The sequence below is a fragment of the Phodopus roborovskii genome, unplaced genomic scaffold (assembly GCF_943737965.1).
Source record: "Phodopus roborovskii unplaced genomic scaffold, PHOROB, whole genome shotgun sequence".
Lineage (NCBI taxonomy): Eukaryota > Metazoa > Chordata > Mammalia > Rodentia > Cricetidae > Phodopus > Phodopus roborovskii.
The window spans coordinates 33,194,640-33,210,849 of NW_026126567.1; the positions used below are offsets into that span (position 1 = coordinate 33,194,640).

At 47.8% G+C, this 16,210-nt stretch overlaps 1 protein-coding gene across 1 annotated transcript in view; it reads right to left on the minus strand.

Moving 5' to 3' along the window:
- The window catches only part of Wdfy4 (WDFY family member 4), a 232,615-nt gene that overhangs the window by 138,793 nt on the left and 77,612 nt on the right, over positions 1-16,210 (minus strand). Inside the window, 14 exon segments of the mRNA XM_051202497.1 lie at positions 1,609-1,700; positions 2,276-2,437; positions 4,146-4,219; positions 5,301-5,453; positions 6,271-6,461; positions 6,889-7,000; positions 8,064-8,209; positions 9,365-9,596; positions 10,300-10,478; positions 11,851-12,072; positions 13,096-13,172; positions 13,602-13,818; positions 14,638-14,732; positions 15,576-15,790. Of these exon segments, the coding sequence (XP_051058454.1) occupies positions 1,609-1,700; positions 2,276-2,437; positions 4,146-4,219; positions 5,301-5,453; positions 6,271-6,461; positions 6,889-7,000; positions 8,064-8,209; positions 9,365-9,596; positions 10,300-10,478; positions 11,851-12,072; positions 13,096-13,172; positions 13,602-13,818; positions 14,638-14,732; positions 15,576-15,790 (2,167 nt within the window).

Here is a 16,210-nt window from a genome sequence, read left to right on the forward strand (position 1 = left end):
GTGGTTGCTTTGTGATCAAGTCAAGGAACACACACCACACAGCAGACGCTGGGAGAAGAGCCATGTTTCTATTTGACTCTGACTCCATCTCTCATTAAGGTACTAATCTCTTGATCTTTGCTTCTGTCATTTGAGAGATGGGAATGGTAATTTCTGTTTTTGAGGCTTGGCCTAAGAAGAGGCAAGGCTAGGCAATGCTTCCCCAGAGACCATTCTGTGATGGTGGGGCTGTTTTATATCTGCCCTGTCCAGTGCAGAGGCCACTGGTCTCATGTGGTGACTAAGCATTCAGAAGGTGGCCAATGCAAAGATCCAAAATTCTAATTTTAACTATTTCAATTTTTTTGTTGTATTACTACATATGTTGGTGTGTGTGTGTGTATGTGTGTGTATGTGTGTGTGTGTGTGTGTGTGGACATGCTTGTAAATGTCCATGCACAAGTATGCACATGTAGATAGAGGCCAGAGTTCATCTCATAATAATCTTCCTCTATTGCTTTCCATATTATTTGTTGGTGTGGGGTTTTTCATCAAATCTTTAGCTCACTGACTCTTCAAGATTAGTTGATCTGAGAGATCACCCTATCTCTCTCTCCGCAACACTTGGGATGCAGACACATGCTGGTGTGTCTGGCTTTTCATATGGATGTTGGAGATCCAAGCTCAGATCCTTGTGCATGTGTGGCAAGCATTTCACCAACTGGGTTATCTCTCCATCCCATAGTAAGTTAAATTTGACATATAAACAGCCCACCTTGGGCAGTGTGGATGCAAATGGCCCAGGACAAAGTGGTTGTAGCTGTTGCCCTATGCCCACCTAGCAAAGGGAAAGTGAGCAAGATAGGACAACTGTTCTGTATGGGTAAGAGAGTGGCTCAGAAATCACATCACAAGCCGGGCAGTGGTGGTGCACACCTTTAATCCAAGCACTCAGGAGGCAGAGGCAGGTGGATCTCTGTGAGTTCCAGGGCAGTCTGATTTACAGAGTTTCATGACAGCCAGGGCTACACAGAGAAACCCTGCCTCAAAAACAAAACAAACCAAAAAGCAACAACAACAACAACAAAAACACAAAATCAAAAATATCACAAACTATACATTATAAGAATCCTTTGAACTTCAGAAATAAAGGCCGTGGGACTGGAACGGACTGGTCTAGCACATAAGGTTTGGGGTGGAGTGAGCAGGGGGTGGCATTCCAGGAGAGACAGTGTGTCCTCAGCATGAAAAGAGGTTGTGCTCTCACACACTGCAGTCTGTAACACTTCAGAGTATTAGGTTGAGGCTCACTGGAAGACTGGGGGACAGTGAGGTTTCAACCAGGAAAGGAGGTTAGGGCTAGCATTTAAAGGGTGCCTACGTAGGGCACTGACTGTCCTGTGGGCCTTGGGAACCACTGGAGGTTTTCAAGTAGGGAGATATCCCCTAATTACTAAATGTAGCTTCCTCAGACACTGTTTGGCCATCATAGCTGCAGATGTATCCCCTTCTTTCCCATAGCTCATTTCCATGCAAAGTTGTCCCCAATATGGTCCCTAGTATATGCTTTTAGGTGCCTTGAGGGACATCCTGATGCTTTGACCTGGCATCTGAAAAAGGTGCTCTCACCAGGTATGGAGAGGTCCTGGGCTCCATCCAGGCAGATCTGCCTCTCATTCACTGATGAAGGCTTGAGGGTGTATATGACAAAGAGTCCGACCCTGTGTGCAGCAAGAGAAGGACATGCTTAGGCAGGGATCTCAGCTGTGGCTGCTGGGTCTGTGTTCATCATTCTCTACATGACCTACTCAAGTGGGGCTTCTAGTGAAAGTCTGAGGGAAATGGGATTTTACTGTCATCAGCACAGGATCTCTAGAGACTTCCAAATTGATCAGGGTTGATCAAAGAAGTTAACTCTGGTTCTTCTAGGTCTACTTTCCAGACAGAACTGAAGATGAAAGAGTAGGATGTGGAACCAGCTGACCATCCCGAGGGAAGTCTGCAGGAGGTAGACACAGGGGGCCATGGCTGCTAAGGGTAACTGTGAGAGTGGATGTTCTTGAGTCCTTGGGACAACTGTCTGAGTAACAGAGGCTGGGAAATCTGCCTTCTTCCTGAATCAGGTAAATGCTCTTTAGTTCTAATGCTCATCCCTGACCACAAATCTCTACAAAATTACAAAATTTATTAAGTACTGGTGTGGATGGCCGTGGCAGGGTTAGGCATATACCCTTGTAAAATAGTTCCAGAGTCTTGTACCTGTACCATCTTCTAGAGAAGGAGCTTGTCGAAGTACCTGAGAAAGTCCTGGATATTGAAATGGCCCTTCAACTGACAGCCAAGAATGGCAATGATGGAGGAGACCTTGGACAGGGCCAGGCTTGGCTCGTTGAAGAGGAATATGAGCTTGGGTACCAGCTGTGCGCGGTGGGCTACTTCAGCGTTCCTGGGTCCTTCCCTGGTGAGCCCGGGAGAGAGGCAGTAAAAGCTTTTACCTGCATGAACCAAATTCTCTGTGTCTCTACTAAAAAGGTTTTCCAAGATAGGCTTGTTCCATGGCCCTCTGACTCCATTGTTCTCTTGGCAACAAGTCAAGATGCCATCAGACATCTATCAGATATGTGCCCGCCAAGTGTTAGAGACGCTGCAGCATGCACTGCTTGTCCCTTCCAATCCCCAGAAACCACCTTTAAAGCAAACCCAATTAATGCCTTGAATTCTGAACCTCTGGGAATACTAATGCTGGCTTCAGAAAAACCCAGAACAAAGACGGCAGACACACTTGTGACCCAGGAGCACTTCCCAACAAGCCGAAGAAGCAGCAGCAGCCTGCACAGCCTGTCTGCATGCCTGATCTTCCTGCCCAACCCAAACCACAAAGTGGATGAGCGCTTGGTGGAGAGGCAGAGGAAAAAGATGGAATTCAAGTACCCACACCCCACCTCAGGATAATCACAGTCTTATTTCCAGTAAGTTCTACTCTTCCAAAGACAAGAGCCAAAGGGTAATGTCTGTTACTTAGACAACAGGTACAGAAAATGGAGAATGGAGGAGGGAGGGTAGGTGGGGGTGGGTGGGAGTGCTCCTTTGGGACTATCTTGTTGGCATTGGCATGTTTAGTTCCACAAAGTTCTGTAACCCAGACACAAACAGAACAGGCACCAGGTGGTCACCAATCACAGAACTATGTGATAGGAAAGTCCCAAAACCTTCCACCCAAAAGCTGGGGCCACCTAGGCAGACAGTGAATAATAGGAACTTGAATGAGAAATCTGTTTACGAACACATTCAAAAGAAAGATGATTGTGGGTAGCAGGCTGGGGGATAGTCCTCAGCTCTGCTGCCTCCTCTCTCCTTTTATAGCCCTATGTGTTTGCACTAAGTCTCACTGAAACTTTCCAGCCTCTGAATAGGCAAAGCCATGCTCTTGGGCTGGCCATGGGACCACAGGACTCAACACTATCCTAGGACTATGAAGGAAAGCCCATGGAAGACGCCCAGCTGAGACAAATATCCATGGAGGTGTCCCACAGCCACCTGGCTGCCACAGAAGAATGCCTGCCCAAGTGTAGCAGCACATGCTGAAACAAGGCAGGGAAGGGCAGAGGGAGGTACTTAAGTAGTACCCACGCATCCTTGAAGATCTGTGCCCTTCACTTACACACATTAATGAACTCCTTGACTACTTCCTCTGGCCCCTCTGTTTCCATACCTCCTCCTCCCTGCCTTCTGTCTTCCTCAAAATTCTGAGGTTTTATTTCTGCCATTTGAAACTCCAAATAAATAACTGTTTCAAAGTCACTTGGAGAGGCCAATTAGAGGAAAAAAATGGACAGAGAGAAACTTAGGGCATAGAGCAGCTATTGCTTCTTCAGGCCATACTCACCACTTGCTGAGCCCTAATTTACCTAATTCAGGGCTAGTCCTTAAGACCATAGAGCTCTGATTCCTCACCCCTGGGGTCCAAGTCTGTCAGAGGAGAAAGAGCTGTTCCATTGCCCCATGAGGGAAGATAAAAACCTAGCTTTCTGGGAGGTGGCAGATGATATGGATGCTGAACCACTGGTTGTCCTATCCTCTCAGCCCCTATTCTTTGTTTGAGGACAAAGTTCTAACCTAATGAAAGACATTAGTTCTAACCCCAAGGATACTGAAACCCAACCAACCTTGGTGACTGAAGGATCTCCAGGAGATGGGAAAAGAGAGCAAGCTGCAGGTTGTCTGTAGTGTTTGTCCAGAGCTGGAAGACAGAACAGATGTGTGTTAAGATCAAAATGAGAGTGTAGCAGAGTCTGATGAGTCTGAGATTGGGATTTCCTATAGGATTACCTGCTCTGGAGTCAGACTGGTACCCTGGCACTTAGCAGGCACAATGTACATCTCTAAAGGGAATCTCAAACATATCTCCCATCACCCAGTGCTTCACTGTGGGTCTGAATTCTGTCAATGACATTGCCACCAACCTCCTCTCCTAGGACTGCTCGCATGCTGGAGTCTTTACAAATATTCCCTTTATATGACAAGGCCTTTCCCACCGAACTCTGTAAACTTGGCCCAGAACTCCTGATCTATAAAGTGTAACTAGCCTTCACTCTTCAGAAACCCTGGTTTGTCTCTCTGTAGTACTGGGCGGCAGGGGGAGGGGAGGATGTTTAAGTGTCTTCTTGTTTCTTCTGACAGTGAAGAGGACCCGGGTCTTGGACATTACGGCATCTTCAGGATTTGGATGCTATGGACATTCAGTAAATGCTGATATTTGGGATGGGTTGACCCACCCAGAGGTCTGTTGATCCGTCCATTTGACCTCGGTGTCCTTAGCTGACCCTCTCAGGTAGTTCTTTAAAAGAATACTGGGAACAGCAAAGCACCATCCAAAAGGGTGGGGAACCTTAATACATTAGATGGTGCTTCATGGCTTTAAAAGCCTTTCTCAGATACTATCAGATGTAATCCCTAGAGCAGCTTGCAAGGAAGAAATGATGATCTCAGTTTCACAAATAAACATAATGGGTCAGAGCACAGTGACACATGCTTGGAACCCAGCACTAGATGGGCTGAGGTGGGAAGGTCATGGGTTCAAAGCCAGCCTGGGCTACTTCCAATGCTCTATCTCAAAAGAATAAAGGGGATCAGAGTGATCAAGAAGCAGCAGCCCAAGGCCACACACATCAGACATACCAGGGCCAAACCCAGTCCTGTGAGCTCCAAAGATACTGATTTTTCCCACCCACCATCAATATGACTATGGAAGAAGGTGAAACATCAGTTTCTCGTTGTGTTTTACTCTCTCACACAGGCCTAGGCATCAGTCTTCAGTTTACCTCAAAATTGCAGAGCACATGCTGGAAGATACACGTGTTAGTGACAGCAGATGGTCTGAAACCCAGTTCTGCGGTGCCAGCCACGGAGAGGATCAACTGGAAGATGCGGTGGTTTAGGAAGGATGCCTTCTTCCTCAGGAGAAAGGCTAAGATCTGGAAAGGTGAGATTTACAGTGGCATTCCTGGATGTGTCACTGGACCTCTTTCTCCTATCACTGCTAGTTCCCACAGCACCCCTGTTCCCAGGTCACACCCATCTCCACATCTGCTAGTAATCCTGTTACAGTCATCCCCATCTCCACATCTGCTAGGATTCCTGTTAACAGTCATCCCCATCTCCACATCTGCTAGGAGTCCGGTTTTATACCTGAGAGAACTATGTCACAAGGAGATAAGAACTAAAAGCAGCTAATATTTGCTGAGCACCAAATCTTGGACGGGCTTAATCTGAGCCCTTCATTTGTATGAAATCTTTTAACCCTCGATGTAGGCCAAGAGACAGGAAGGATGGTAGTGTGAATCTTACAGGTGGGAATACTAAGGCAGATGTAAATAATTTTCCAATGTTAAACTAGTTAGAAGATGAGGCAGGATTTCAAACCAGTCTGGGTCTATAATCTGGATTCAGCCAGTGTGAGACAGGCAGAATGAGGCAATTCTAGTTAATTCTGGAATCACCAGGCAGAATGCTATAGTAGCAGACAGGTGAGCAAGTTGACCCAGACAGAGCTCCTTGCGGCTGGCTGTCAACCAGACTCTCTCTGCTGTGATCACGTGCCTCAAAACTTCTGTTGATGGATAGCTGAGCAACCTATTGAGTGACCAAGGTCATGAGGGATGCAAGGCTTGCTGAAATTCTCTCTTCCAGAAGTCACTCCTGTCCCAGTAATGCTACTGGGACAAGAGAATCTCATCCTGGGGTTGACACCTCTTTGGGAAGCTGCAGGGTCAGCAGAGAGGGAGAAATTACCTGGTACCCACAGATGTGTTGCATCAAGTGGTCACACATAGCATTACTGGTCAGAACCGAGTGCAGGACTTTCATAGCTGCATACATGGTATGGTCATCTGTTGCCAGGGAGATGAGGCCCAAGAGGATGGCAGGCCCTCCAATGTAGTCCAGGCTACTGGCCGCAGGGCTGGAGTGGAACACCCTCACCCCTGAGGGAGACAGAAAGGACATGTCATCAGTATGTCACAGCAGTGCTGTGGTGTAGCAACCCCTGGAGTGGCCTGGGTCTCTGCCCACGTGCTGGGATAGGCTGGGAAGAGAGATTTGAGCATCAGAAGTCTTGCTCAAACAAATGCAACCATGGCTCCTGCCCACAGGCCACACTGTGCTCCAGAGCTAGGCTTCTGTGGTGCCAGGGAACCAGTGTGGGTGGTAGTTGAATTCCTCAGTCCAGAAGCAGCAAGCTGAGTTGAGCTGCTCTCTTTGGTCACTCACTCTCTTGGAGGGCTTGTCTTCAACTCCAGCCTTCCTCACAAGACCTTCCCAGCAAATCCATCTTGTCTCCCATTCACCCCCCCCAGAGTTCTAGGATGGGCAAACCCTCTTTCCCAGAGCAGAATCTAGTGCTTGACCTACCCAACTGGCCCACAGCAACAGCACCGAGAGTCCGAAGGGGTCCTGAGAGGTGTCCAGCACAATTTCTCAGCAAGAACACAGGTGTGGCATTGTCACGAGAAGAAATATTCATCTAGAGGAAGCGACAACAATCAGTGCTATAAAGAAATCCCACTCAAGTGTCCCTAGGGCATAGACACCCCATGTGACAATTAGTGAATGATTAGCCAATGTTGGGGTCTGAAGCTAAAATGTGGGGCCACGGTCCCATTCCTCAACTGTGACACAATTGCAAATATGTCACCTTAAGCACACAGTCTACATACCCTACCTGTTCACAAAGAGTGACCCATGGCATAGGAGGGACCCAGTGGTAACACCGAAACAGCACTCAGCACTCCCAAGACCTTATTAAGCTGGGTAGTGGTGGTGCACACCTTTAATACCAGCACTTGGGAGGCTGTGAGTTTAAGGCCAGCCTGGTTTGCAGAGCAATCCCTAGGATACCCAAGGCTCCACAGAGAAACCATGTCTCAAAAAACCAAGAACAAAGACCTTCTCAGTCCAGGCTCTGCAAAGTGCAGTTTTTACTACTGCTTCAGCGACACAGGAGGGGAGGAATTCTGCATTCTGTCATCAGGATGTGCAGCAAGATACAACTTTGGTGCATGCCAGGGCCTCAATCCTGACTTTTGGGGTCCTTTGTCCATGGGAGTGAAGAGAATATAAACAAACCAACACCCATCAGCACTGAATTCAAAAGAGATATTTATGCAGGAATTTGGAAAAGGTGAGTCTCATGGCATCTTTCTTTACACGTGCATTTGCTTGTTGTTCTGTAAATCCACTTTAAAAACAAAATCACAGACAGGCAGCTACTTCTCAGAGTTGGCAGAGCAGGAGTGTCCATAACAAAGAACAGCTGTAGTTTCCAAAATCAAAATGAAATTGCAAGAGTTCCGAGTTCTTCACCAGTGAGAACACACACATTCCTCTCTACACACTTTTAAAGAAGAGACTTAGTCCTGCTGGGGAAGCAGGCTGGGTCTTAGCAAATGAAGTGGGAAATGTGGTATGCATGTATCTGTCCATGCATGAATAACAAGCACAAGATGCTTACTGAAACGCTGGAAGCTAAGGAGAGACACACAGCGAAGTTTGCAATGGGGAAGACGGAGGGACATGGGAAGCTGTACCTCCTTGGCGATGAGGCGGCTGTCCACCTCGTTGTAGGTGTTTCTGATGCTCATTATGCTGGTGATGGAAGAGCTGGATACATGAAGACCAAAGGAGACCCTTTCCTCTGCAATGAGGGGTGTGGCTTCACCATCCAGATCTTCTCCTAAACAGCATATCATCAGTCAGTTCTAGCCTTCCTTGACAGAGAAAGAAGTCTGACCATTAAATACCCACTGCCACACACCAAAATGATCGCTGGGACAATGTCTGCATGTTGTTACCTATGCTTCTCTGATACTTAATATAAAAATAAGAGCAGGACCAAGCATGATGGGGCACATCTTAAATCCCAGCACCGGGGAAGCAGGGGCAAGTAGATCTCTGTGAGTTTGAGGCCAGCCTGGTCTCTACAGTGAGACCCTATAAAGACAAACAAACAGAACAATGACAACAAATAAACTCATGGCAGCCTCTCCAGATTCTAGAAAATAAAGGTGTTTCAGGTATGAAGTTAAGAAGAGCAGGAACATCTATTAACCTATCACTTCACTTCCAAGCGGCTAAGTAACTTTCTCTGAAAGAGGAAGGGGGTGGGGCTGACAGACCTAAGATTTTCAGAGCTGCATAGCTACTGGGAACAACCCACTTAGCATTCTCCCTCTGGTTCCCAGGTGACTGACAGCAGACCCCTACTAAAGGAACACTGTGAAAGTAGAGTCTTGGCCTCAAGACCTGACCCAGTTGTCCTGGTCAATGCCATTGGCCACAGGAAATGAAGTCCACTCAAGCCCTGGTCCTGGAAACCGAAGCACTCGGCAGCACTCAGTAGCCCTTGGCCGCACATAAGGCCTTCAAGCACAGATGCATTTGTCTTTCTTTCCAGATGGGAACTGACCCCTGGGCCTGGCAGGGCTCAGAGAGCAAGCTCACTGCTTGAACAGCCAACAATCAATAGAGAAAATGGGAATGTTGTCTGCCTGTTTAATAATTGAAGACAACAGTGTACTTTAGTTAAAAAGCGTCTTCATTAAAAGGAATGTAACTTATTTATCTCAGTCCCCTCCCTTTCTTTGCTAAGAGTATTACTTACCTACCCTCCTCCATTGGGCACTGCGGAGTTGAAATCTAAAAGGATATTGTCATTTCCTCTCTGTGACAGTTTCTCTTGGGTTGTAAATATATAATGATCCAATTACAAAGGCCTTCCCTAATGATTGACCTCTGCTGGGTTTATTCTTTATAAATATGCTATAAATAACTGGGCACCCACTTAAAAACTCATACCAGCAGAGTCATTATATATCAAAACACTCCATACCTTGAAGGTGCACTGCTTGAAAGTTGCCACAGTACCTCGGGCCAAGCTTGATAATAAGTGCTAACATATCCATTGATATGTCTTCCTCAAAGAGGTATGTGGGGCCAAGACGCCAGATCAATGATGACTTCTGTTTCCAAACTCTAGGGGTCCCAATATAGCCATAAACATCCACAAATGAAGATGGATCCATTGAGAGGAAAGGCCCTGGTAAGGCCTGGACATACAACATCTGTGAAAACAGGAGTGCTACTTAACCCCAAAGCTTTTCAAATCATATATAGTGATACAATATCGGAAGCTCACTTCCCACACCCAAATAAAATTTACCTAAAACATCAGAAATATAGCTCTCAAATCTGAGAAGCAGGCAATAGAACAACTTGGAAATGTAGAGATACAGAGGGGCGTGGAGCTTCGATGCCACCATTGAAAACAAATTTGACAAGAAATATAAAGAAACACAGACGTCCAGCTCCCTTGGGCCAGTCATTGCACTAAGAACATAAATGTCCACTATTGGAACACAAATAGTCTTTTTTTGTACTTATAATAATTATAGCTATGTGGCTCAAAAAAGAAATAAAGGTTTCTATTTGCAGATGGCATGCCCATGAATGCTTTTACTCTCCAGGAACTAATAAGTGAGTTCATCAAAGTCACAGAGTATACAATCAACACAAAACTCAACTGCATGTCTGCAAACTAACAATGAAACCAAATCCATTTACAATTATTCAAAAGGAGAACAGCATATTTAATAAAACATGAACAAGATCTATATACTGAAAATTTCAAAGTAATAAGGAAATACTGAAGGAGAGACACACACTAACGCGCGTGCGCACACCCACACACATACACATAACAAGTAAACATGGGGAAGTGAGTAATTAGAAGACCAAATCAAACAACATCTTGGTTTTGGCATCGACCTTGGCTGAACCAATAGCTTGTCCATCCAGATACGTGGTAACAGTACAATTCCTTTTCATGTCTTTGCTGACCACCACAGCTAGGTGGTACCACTGGCCACAAGTCAGCAGCTGGCTGCACCTGATCTGGAGCTGGCGCCCTGCAGAGGGCTCTGCCTCATCTTCAGGCTCCATGACATCTGCAAGAGAGAACAAACAGTGGACCTGACATGAGGCATCAAGCTATGGAGACCCAAGAGCGCAGGGGAGGGCGATATCCCTGGTCAGCCCACATGGACCTTATATCTGTGGAGGAATAGACTAGACTCCCACTCCCTTTTTCATTAAAAAACGGGGGCCTGCAGCAGTAGCTGCCACCATCACCCCCTGAGCTCAGCCTCTGCTCCAGACCCTAGTTAAGCATGGCTGCAAGCATTACCTCATCTAACAACCCCACAGCCCTGTAAGGTGTGGTGCTGCCGTTGCACACACTTACTACCCTGAAACAGAGAGCTTAGGCCCATCACCCATAGTCAGCTGCAGCAGACTTCAGCCAAGCACTGTCCAGTGAGTGCAGGCTGATGGCATCTGTCAGGTGACCTCACAGGGAGGAGTCAAGCAATCTGGCTGGGTATGAAGAATATGGCCATTCCCAGGGCCTTCCATACACTTAGCAGAGAGGCTGTGACTCTTAGCACAGGAATGCAGGCTGAGGTTTATAGACTTGACCATTGGCCGTGAATTGGGAATATGCTGAAGTTTGAAGGGTAGAACCAGGATCGGCCATCAGTTCTACAGAGTCAGAGCAGGCTTCTGGGTGTAGGATCCTGCACGGACCCCTGAGGCACCTTGAGCAAGCCTGAACCTGTTGGCTGGAACATCTTGCACCAAAGTAATTCTCAGTACTCTTCTTGATTTGCTAACACACATCTGCTAGGGAGGAACTAAGCACAAGAACTTGCATGCTTGACCCTTGATTATTTTCCACTGTGCTATGAGTCAATATAAAAGCCTGCTCCTTCCCCTCAATAAACGGTATTCAGCATTCCTGTCATGAATGGCCCGCTATCTTGTCTTTTATTTAAATCTCTAGGCCTTTGCCCGATTAGTGAAACAGATTGTAGTGCAGACACTACATCTGGGCACCCAGAGTTACCACCCTGCCACATGGACTAGCTGCCAGCACTCTGAATTTGGCTTATTTATGACAGGTCTAAGGTCACTTCAACTCCAACTAAGTTGAGTATATTCTTCATAAACCTTGCTCTAATGATGTAGTTTGTGTCCCCTGATGCAGGCCAAGTGCCACCAGTGTGCCTCCTGTCAGGGCAGAACTAGTTTTCTGGAAAACCACGGAGCATGAACTGTAGAGCCACACAGGGCCCAGACCAGAGTGGCACACTACAAATATTTACTTAGATCTTATACCATGTATGGAGGCCAAGGGATCATTTCAAAAGATGAAGAGATGCAGGGGGTCACCATGCTTCCATGTACATCCGTGTTGAGAGCATCTGGCTCGGCCTCATTCCCAGGTATAGACCACATAAGCTTTGGGATCCAAAGCCTTACCCAGGGGCTGAAATTCTTTCTCTTCTGTGGACACAACCAGGGAGAGGTCATCCATACAGAGGCTGACGGAGAAGCAGACAAAGGGCTGCTCAGTCCTGGCCAGGTGACGCACCAGGGTTAGAAAGCGTAGTGGGTGGCCCTCCATGACAGTGGCCTGCCGGCTGATCAGAAACCAACAGGAGAAGGTGAGGCCTCCAGGTGGAGGGAATGGCCTGGGGGTTCCTGGGGGTAGAACACAAGGCCAGCTTTACACTCTGTCCTGCCAAGGATTGAGACCCCAGGCAGCTGTGACTCCACCCTGCTGGGCTGCCGACTAGGAACTAGCTACATCTGGTCTACTCCACAACACACACTACTCCTACTTCACCAAGCACAGGATGCTCCTCACTGTTTATACCAGGTAAGAGGCTCACAGGAAGTTTGTGGTAACCCTGCAGACCTTGAGCCCCGCTGCTCCAAACCTCTCCAGTGTGTGCAGCCTTGCCAAGGGAACGGAGAAGTCTCTGTCCCTGAGCTCATTAATATCTAAGCCTCCACAACTGATCTCAAGTCAGGCTGTGGGTTCCATGGAAGTAAGGACACTAGCTTAGCTGAATCAAAGTGGGATGGGATGACCTAGTCCAAGAAATCACCATGCCCTGTCATGTTTTAGTAGGGTTTGCAATACTGATGTGACCACTGTCCCCCCCCCCCCACACAGCATCTGCAACCATGTGAGCACACTTGGTACCACCCACAGAAAGGAGTTTGTCTTAACCTGACAGGCTAACCACATTCTCACTGAACCTGGGAACCTGGCTTTGATACTTGGGAGTGCTGAGTTCGGGCCACCCTGGGCATGTGTGCTGTGCTCCCCAGTGTGTAGTAAGCTTAGAGAAATGCTTTGAAAATCATGGCCAGGCTCCAAGCTGATGCCCAGAAACCACCTCCTCCTGATGGCCACCAGCACTTACACTCTTTCCTGGAGAAAGCTGGCAGCATTTGCTCCTCCATTTCAGCCTATTCTGAGCTCAGACCCAGATGCAGCATCTCCACAGCTATCAGTGCTATCTGAGCCCTGGCTGTTGAGTAAGCCCATGCAATGCATGATAAATAGGATAGCTGCTCTAGGAGACTGTGGGCAGATGTAGTGGCAGAAGGATCCTCATCTGCAGAAACCTGGGACTGAGGGAAGACTTGTGCTTTCTGGAGGTGTGGGGTAGAAATCTGTAACCATGTTTCCCCAAGAACTTGAGAAATGTTTACCTGATCCAGTCCCTCCAGAGATGGAGTGCTCTGTGCTGGTTCCCATGACTGTAGACAAGGTTGGAGTAAACAGACAGCTGGAAATAGGAAAGTGTTGCAGATCATTGGACCACATGCTGATCCCTTGCATCATCAGCCTGAGCTGTGACACCTCCCTGATTCATCCTACTACAGCGGCAGTATGCCCTCTGAGGCCATGATGTTCCAAGAACAGAAAACAGTTGGCGCTAGTGGGGTATCCAGAGAGGATGAATCCTCACTGGAGGCCAGATAAGATGGAGAACATTCTAGAAGCAGATACAGTAGGGAAAAAGAGGGCTGTGGTCCTCCATGACTAGACACTCGGCCCGTTTCTACTGGATAGAGTGGTATCTAACTATTTAAACACCCTCTGCTTGACCAACAAGAACCAATAGGGGCCATAATTGTGTAGCCAGTGTTACAGATCATCAGAGGTACAGGAAAACTAATAAATCCTTCTCCAAACATATAAGAGTCCTCCATACCCATAACCTTCCACAGACATGTCAAATTCCACAAATGATGGAGTCAGGGCTGCCCTCTGAGGCTGCAGATTGCGAGGGGAGGTCATAGAGATGAGGCTCAGGGTTGTCTGGAGGGCTGTGGCCGAATCTTGGGAAATCCATGAGGACCTGAGGTCCTTAGACCCTGCAGGGCATGGGCTGGCATCCATAGGTTTCTCAGCTGAATCTGCACATGACCCTGAGGCAGAAAACAAATATATATTCTGGCAATATCTCTGATATTCCAGCCACAGCCTGTTGGAGCATCCTGCAAAAGGCACCATGCACCTCCCAGCCTTTAGGTGCCATGCAATGGCGGCAATAATAAGCTCTAAATGACTTCTTCTAATTCCAATATGTCCCTTCTTCTGAGATAACATTTGCAGCTGCCGCCAGGGCCTTGCTTGCCCAGCTGGCATTCCTTGCTGGCTTCCCCATGACTTGACCAGCTCTGTCCACCATATCAGTCTGCCTCTGGCTGCCAGCACCACACCCAATTCTCCACCTTTGATTCTCAGCTGGCCTTTGTTTGCCTCGGTGCTGTGCGTGATCTTACCATCAAGATATCTACAACACCCTCTTTTTCCAAATCAGATCCCTAGAACGGCATGCGCTCAGATAGCTGGCGTGACTCTGGGCATGCGTCATCCAATGCTTTCACTCGCAGCATCCCACTTCACTCCTAAGCTGTGAACTTTACAAAAAGCTTTGCTGCCCACCCCTATTCAGGGCAGCACCTGGTGACCCAGTTGTAAAGGAAACCACACTGTCATTTTGTACCCAGGGCCAGGTAGATGCCCACCACCACCTGTTTCATGTAGACGCTGGCAATGGTTCTTTCGTGGCTCCACTTTCTCCAGGGACCCCAACCCCTGTGCAAACTTCACCTGCCCCACTGAGCAGCAGGAAAAAAATCTTTTTATATCTGCCCACTTTTCTACCTTATAAACAGTCATCAGGAATAAAAACGTTAACGGTAACTATGTGCCCCTCAACCTGTCCTGTTCTGTCTCCTCACCTGAGTGCCCAGGGTCGTCTTTGTGCTCAGGAGATGAACGGACACTTTTCCTTCTGGCTGGCTGAGGCAGGAGAATTCCAAGGCCTAGGAACTGTCTGAACATGAAAACATCAACAGAGGCAACTAAAGAGACATCGCAGGCAAACTTTTCCAGAGCACTTCCCTAGATAGCCGGTGTTCATGTCCCCACCCCTGGAATACAATTTCCAGAAGTCACACAGAAACTGTGTGTCCCTGTCTCGTTGTCCAGCAGGGTTGGTGACACTGGGAACTTGAAGCTGGATCATGTGCCATATACATTGTTTATAGGTTTCTAGATGACATTACAGTGTGCTGAGCTTGGTGGCCTGGTCTGGGAAGGCTGAGGATGGCTAAGAGAGGCTTCTACAGTCCCTGGGTCCCTGATCCACTGATTAGAGGGGTTATTTTCTGTCCATTCTGCTCCTGTATAGGTAGCAGCCTACTGAGTGTGAACCTGGGCCATCTTCTCCATCCTGCTCTAGGGCAGTAAGGGTATTAAGAGACCCGGCCTCTCTTGCATGATGCATGTCCCTCCTCTGCTTTGTTGTCCCTTCTCCTGAGTCCTTTCTATTCTTCCTGGGTGCAGGAAGACCTCCGCAGGACACAGTATAGCCCTGCATCTTGTCCCCTCCTTCGCACTGCCCTGCCACTGCCCCTAACAGCCTAGTTCTTTGCTATCTGGCTGCTAAGTCCTCAGGCCTCGGGGATTAGCTCTAGATTTAATTCCTTGACACTTCCATTCCCCAGAGAATCCCAGATGAAGCTATGCCTGATTCTTGTACATATACATCTGGGTCTGGTGCTGGAGCAGAGGAGAGGTGGATGCAGATGCCTGTGCCTGCAGACTTGATTGTACACAGTGCACAGGTTATCCTGCCTTGGGGTCTATGGTGTTGGATGCTTAATGCATGCAGTACCTTAGCACATCTGGTTCGATGGCTTGGGAACCAAGTTTCTCAAAGATCCTGATGAGAAGTGAGTTCAGGACACTGCCACCTGTGCTGAGGGTCCTGCGACAGAAGGTCATGAGTGTCCGGAGCATCCCTGCCTCACACATGACCTGACGGTTCTTCTCAGATTTCACCAGGGACAAGAGGTGACTGGCCATAGAGCACTGGATCTCCTCAGAAAGCTAGGAGGTGATCAAAGCAAGCTGTGAGTCTGGGAGAACAGAATGTCTAATGGCATCTCCCATCATCTACAAATGTCCTCTGGGCAGCTTTGTTAGGCCACCTGTGCCCACCCTGGCTGCCTATACTCTGCCTGTCTCAGCTGGTCTTCTGAATGCCAGCCTTACCTGCAATGACAGGCCAAGGAAAGCCAGCTACTAGAGTTAGCCACCAACTCAGACTACAGGCTGCACACAGGCAGGCTGGAATCTGGGTCATCTCAGAAATGGGATGTTGGAACCACCTAACATTGGGAAACTTTCTGAGTTGATTGCTAACACCGAGAAAACTAAAGATTTTGTGTCAAAATTAAGGCTTACAGCGCCTATGAAAGACGGGAAAGTCTGGTCATACGGATTTAGGCCTTCTGTCAGGAAATCACT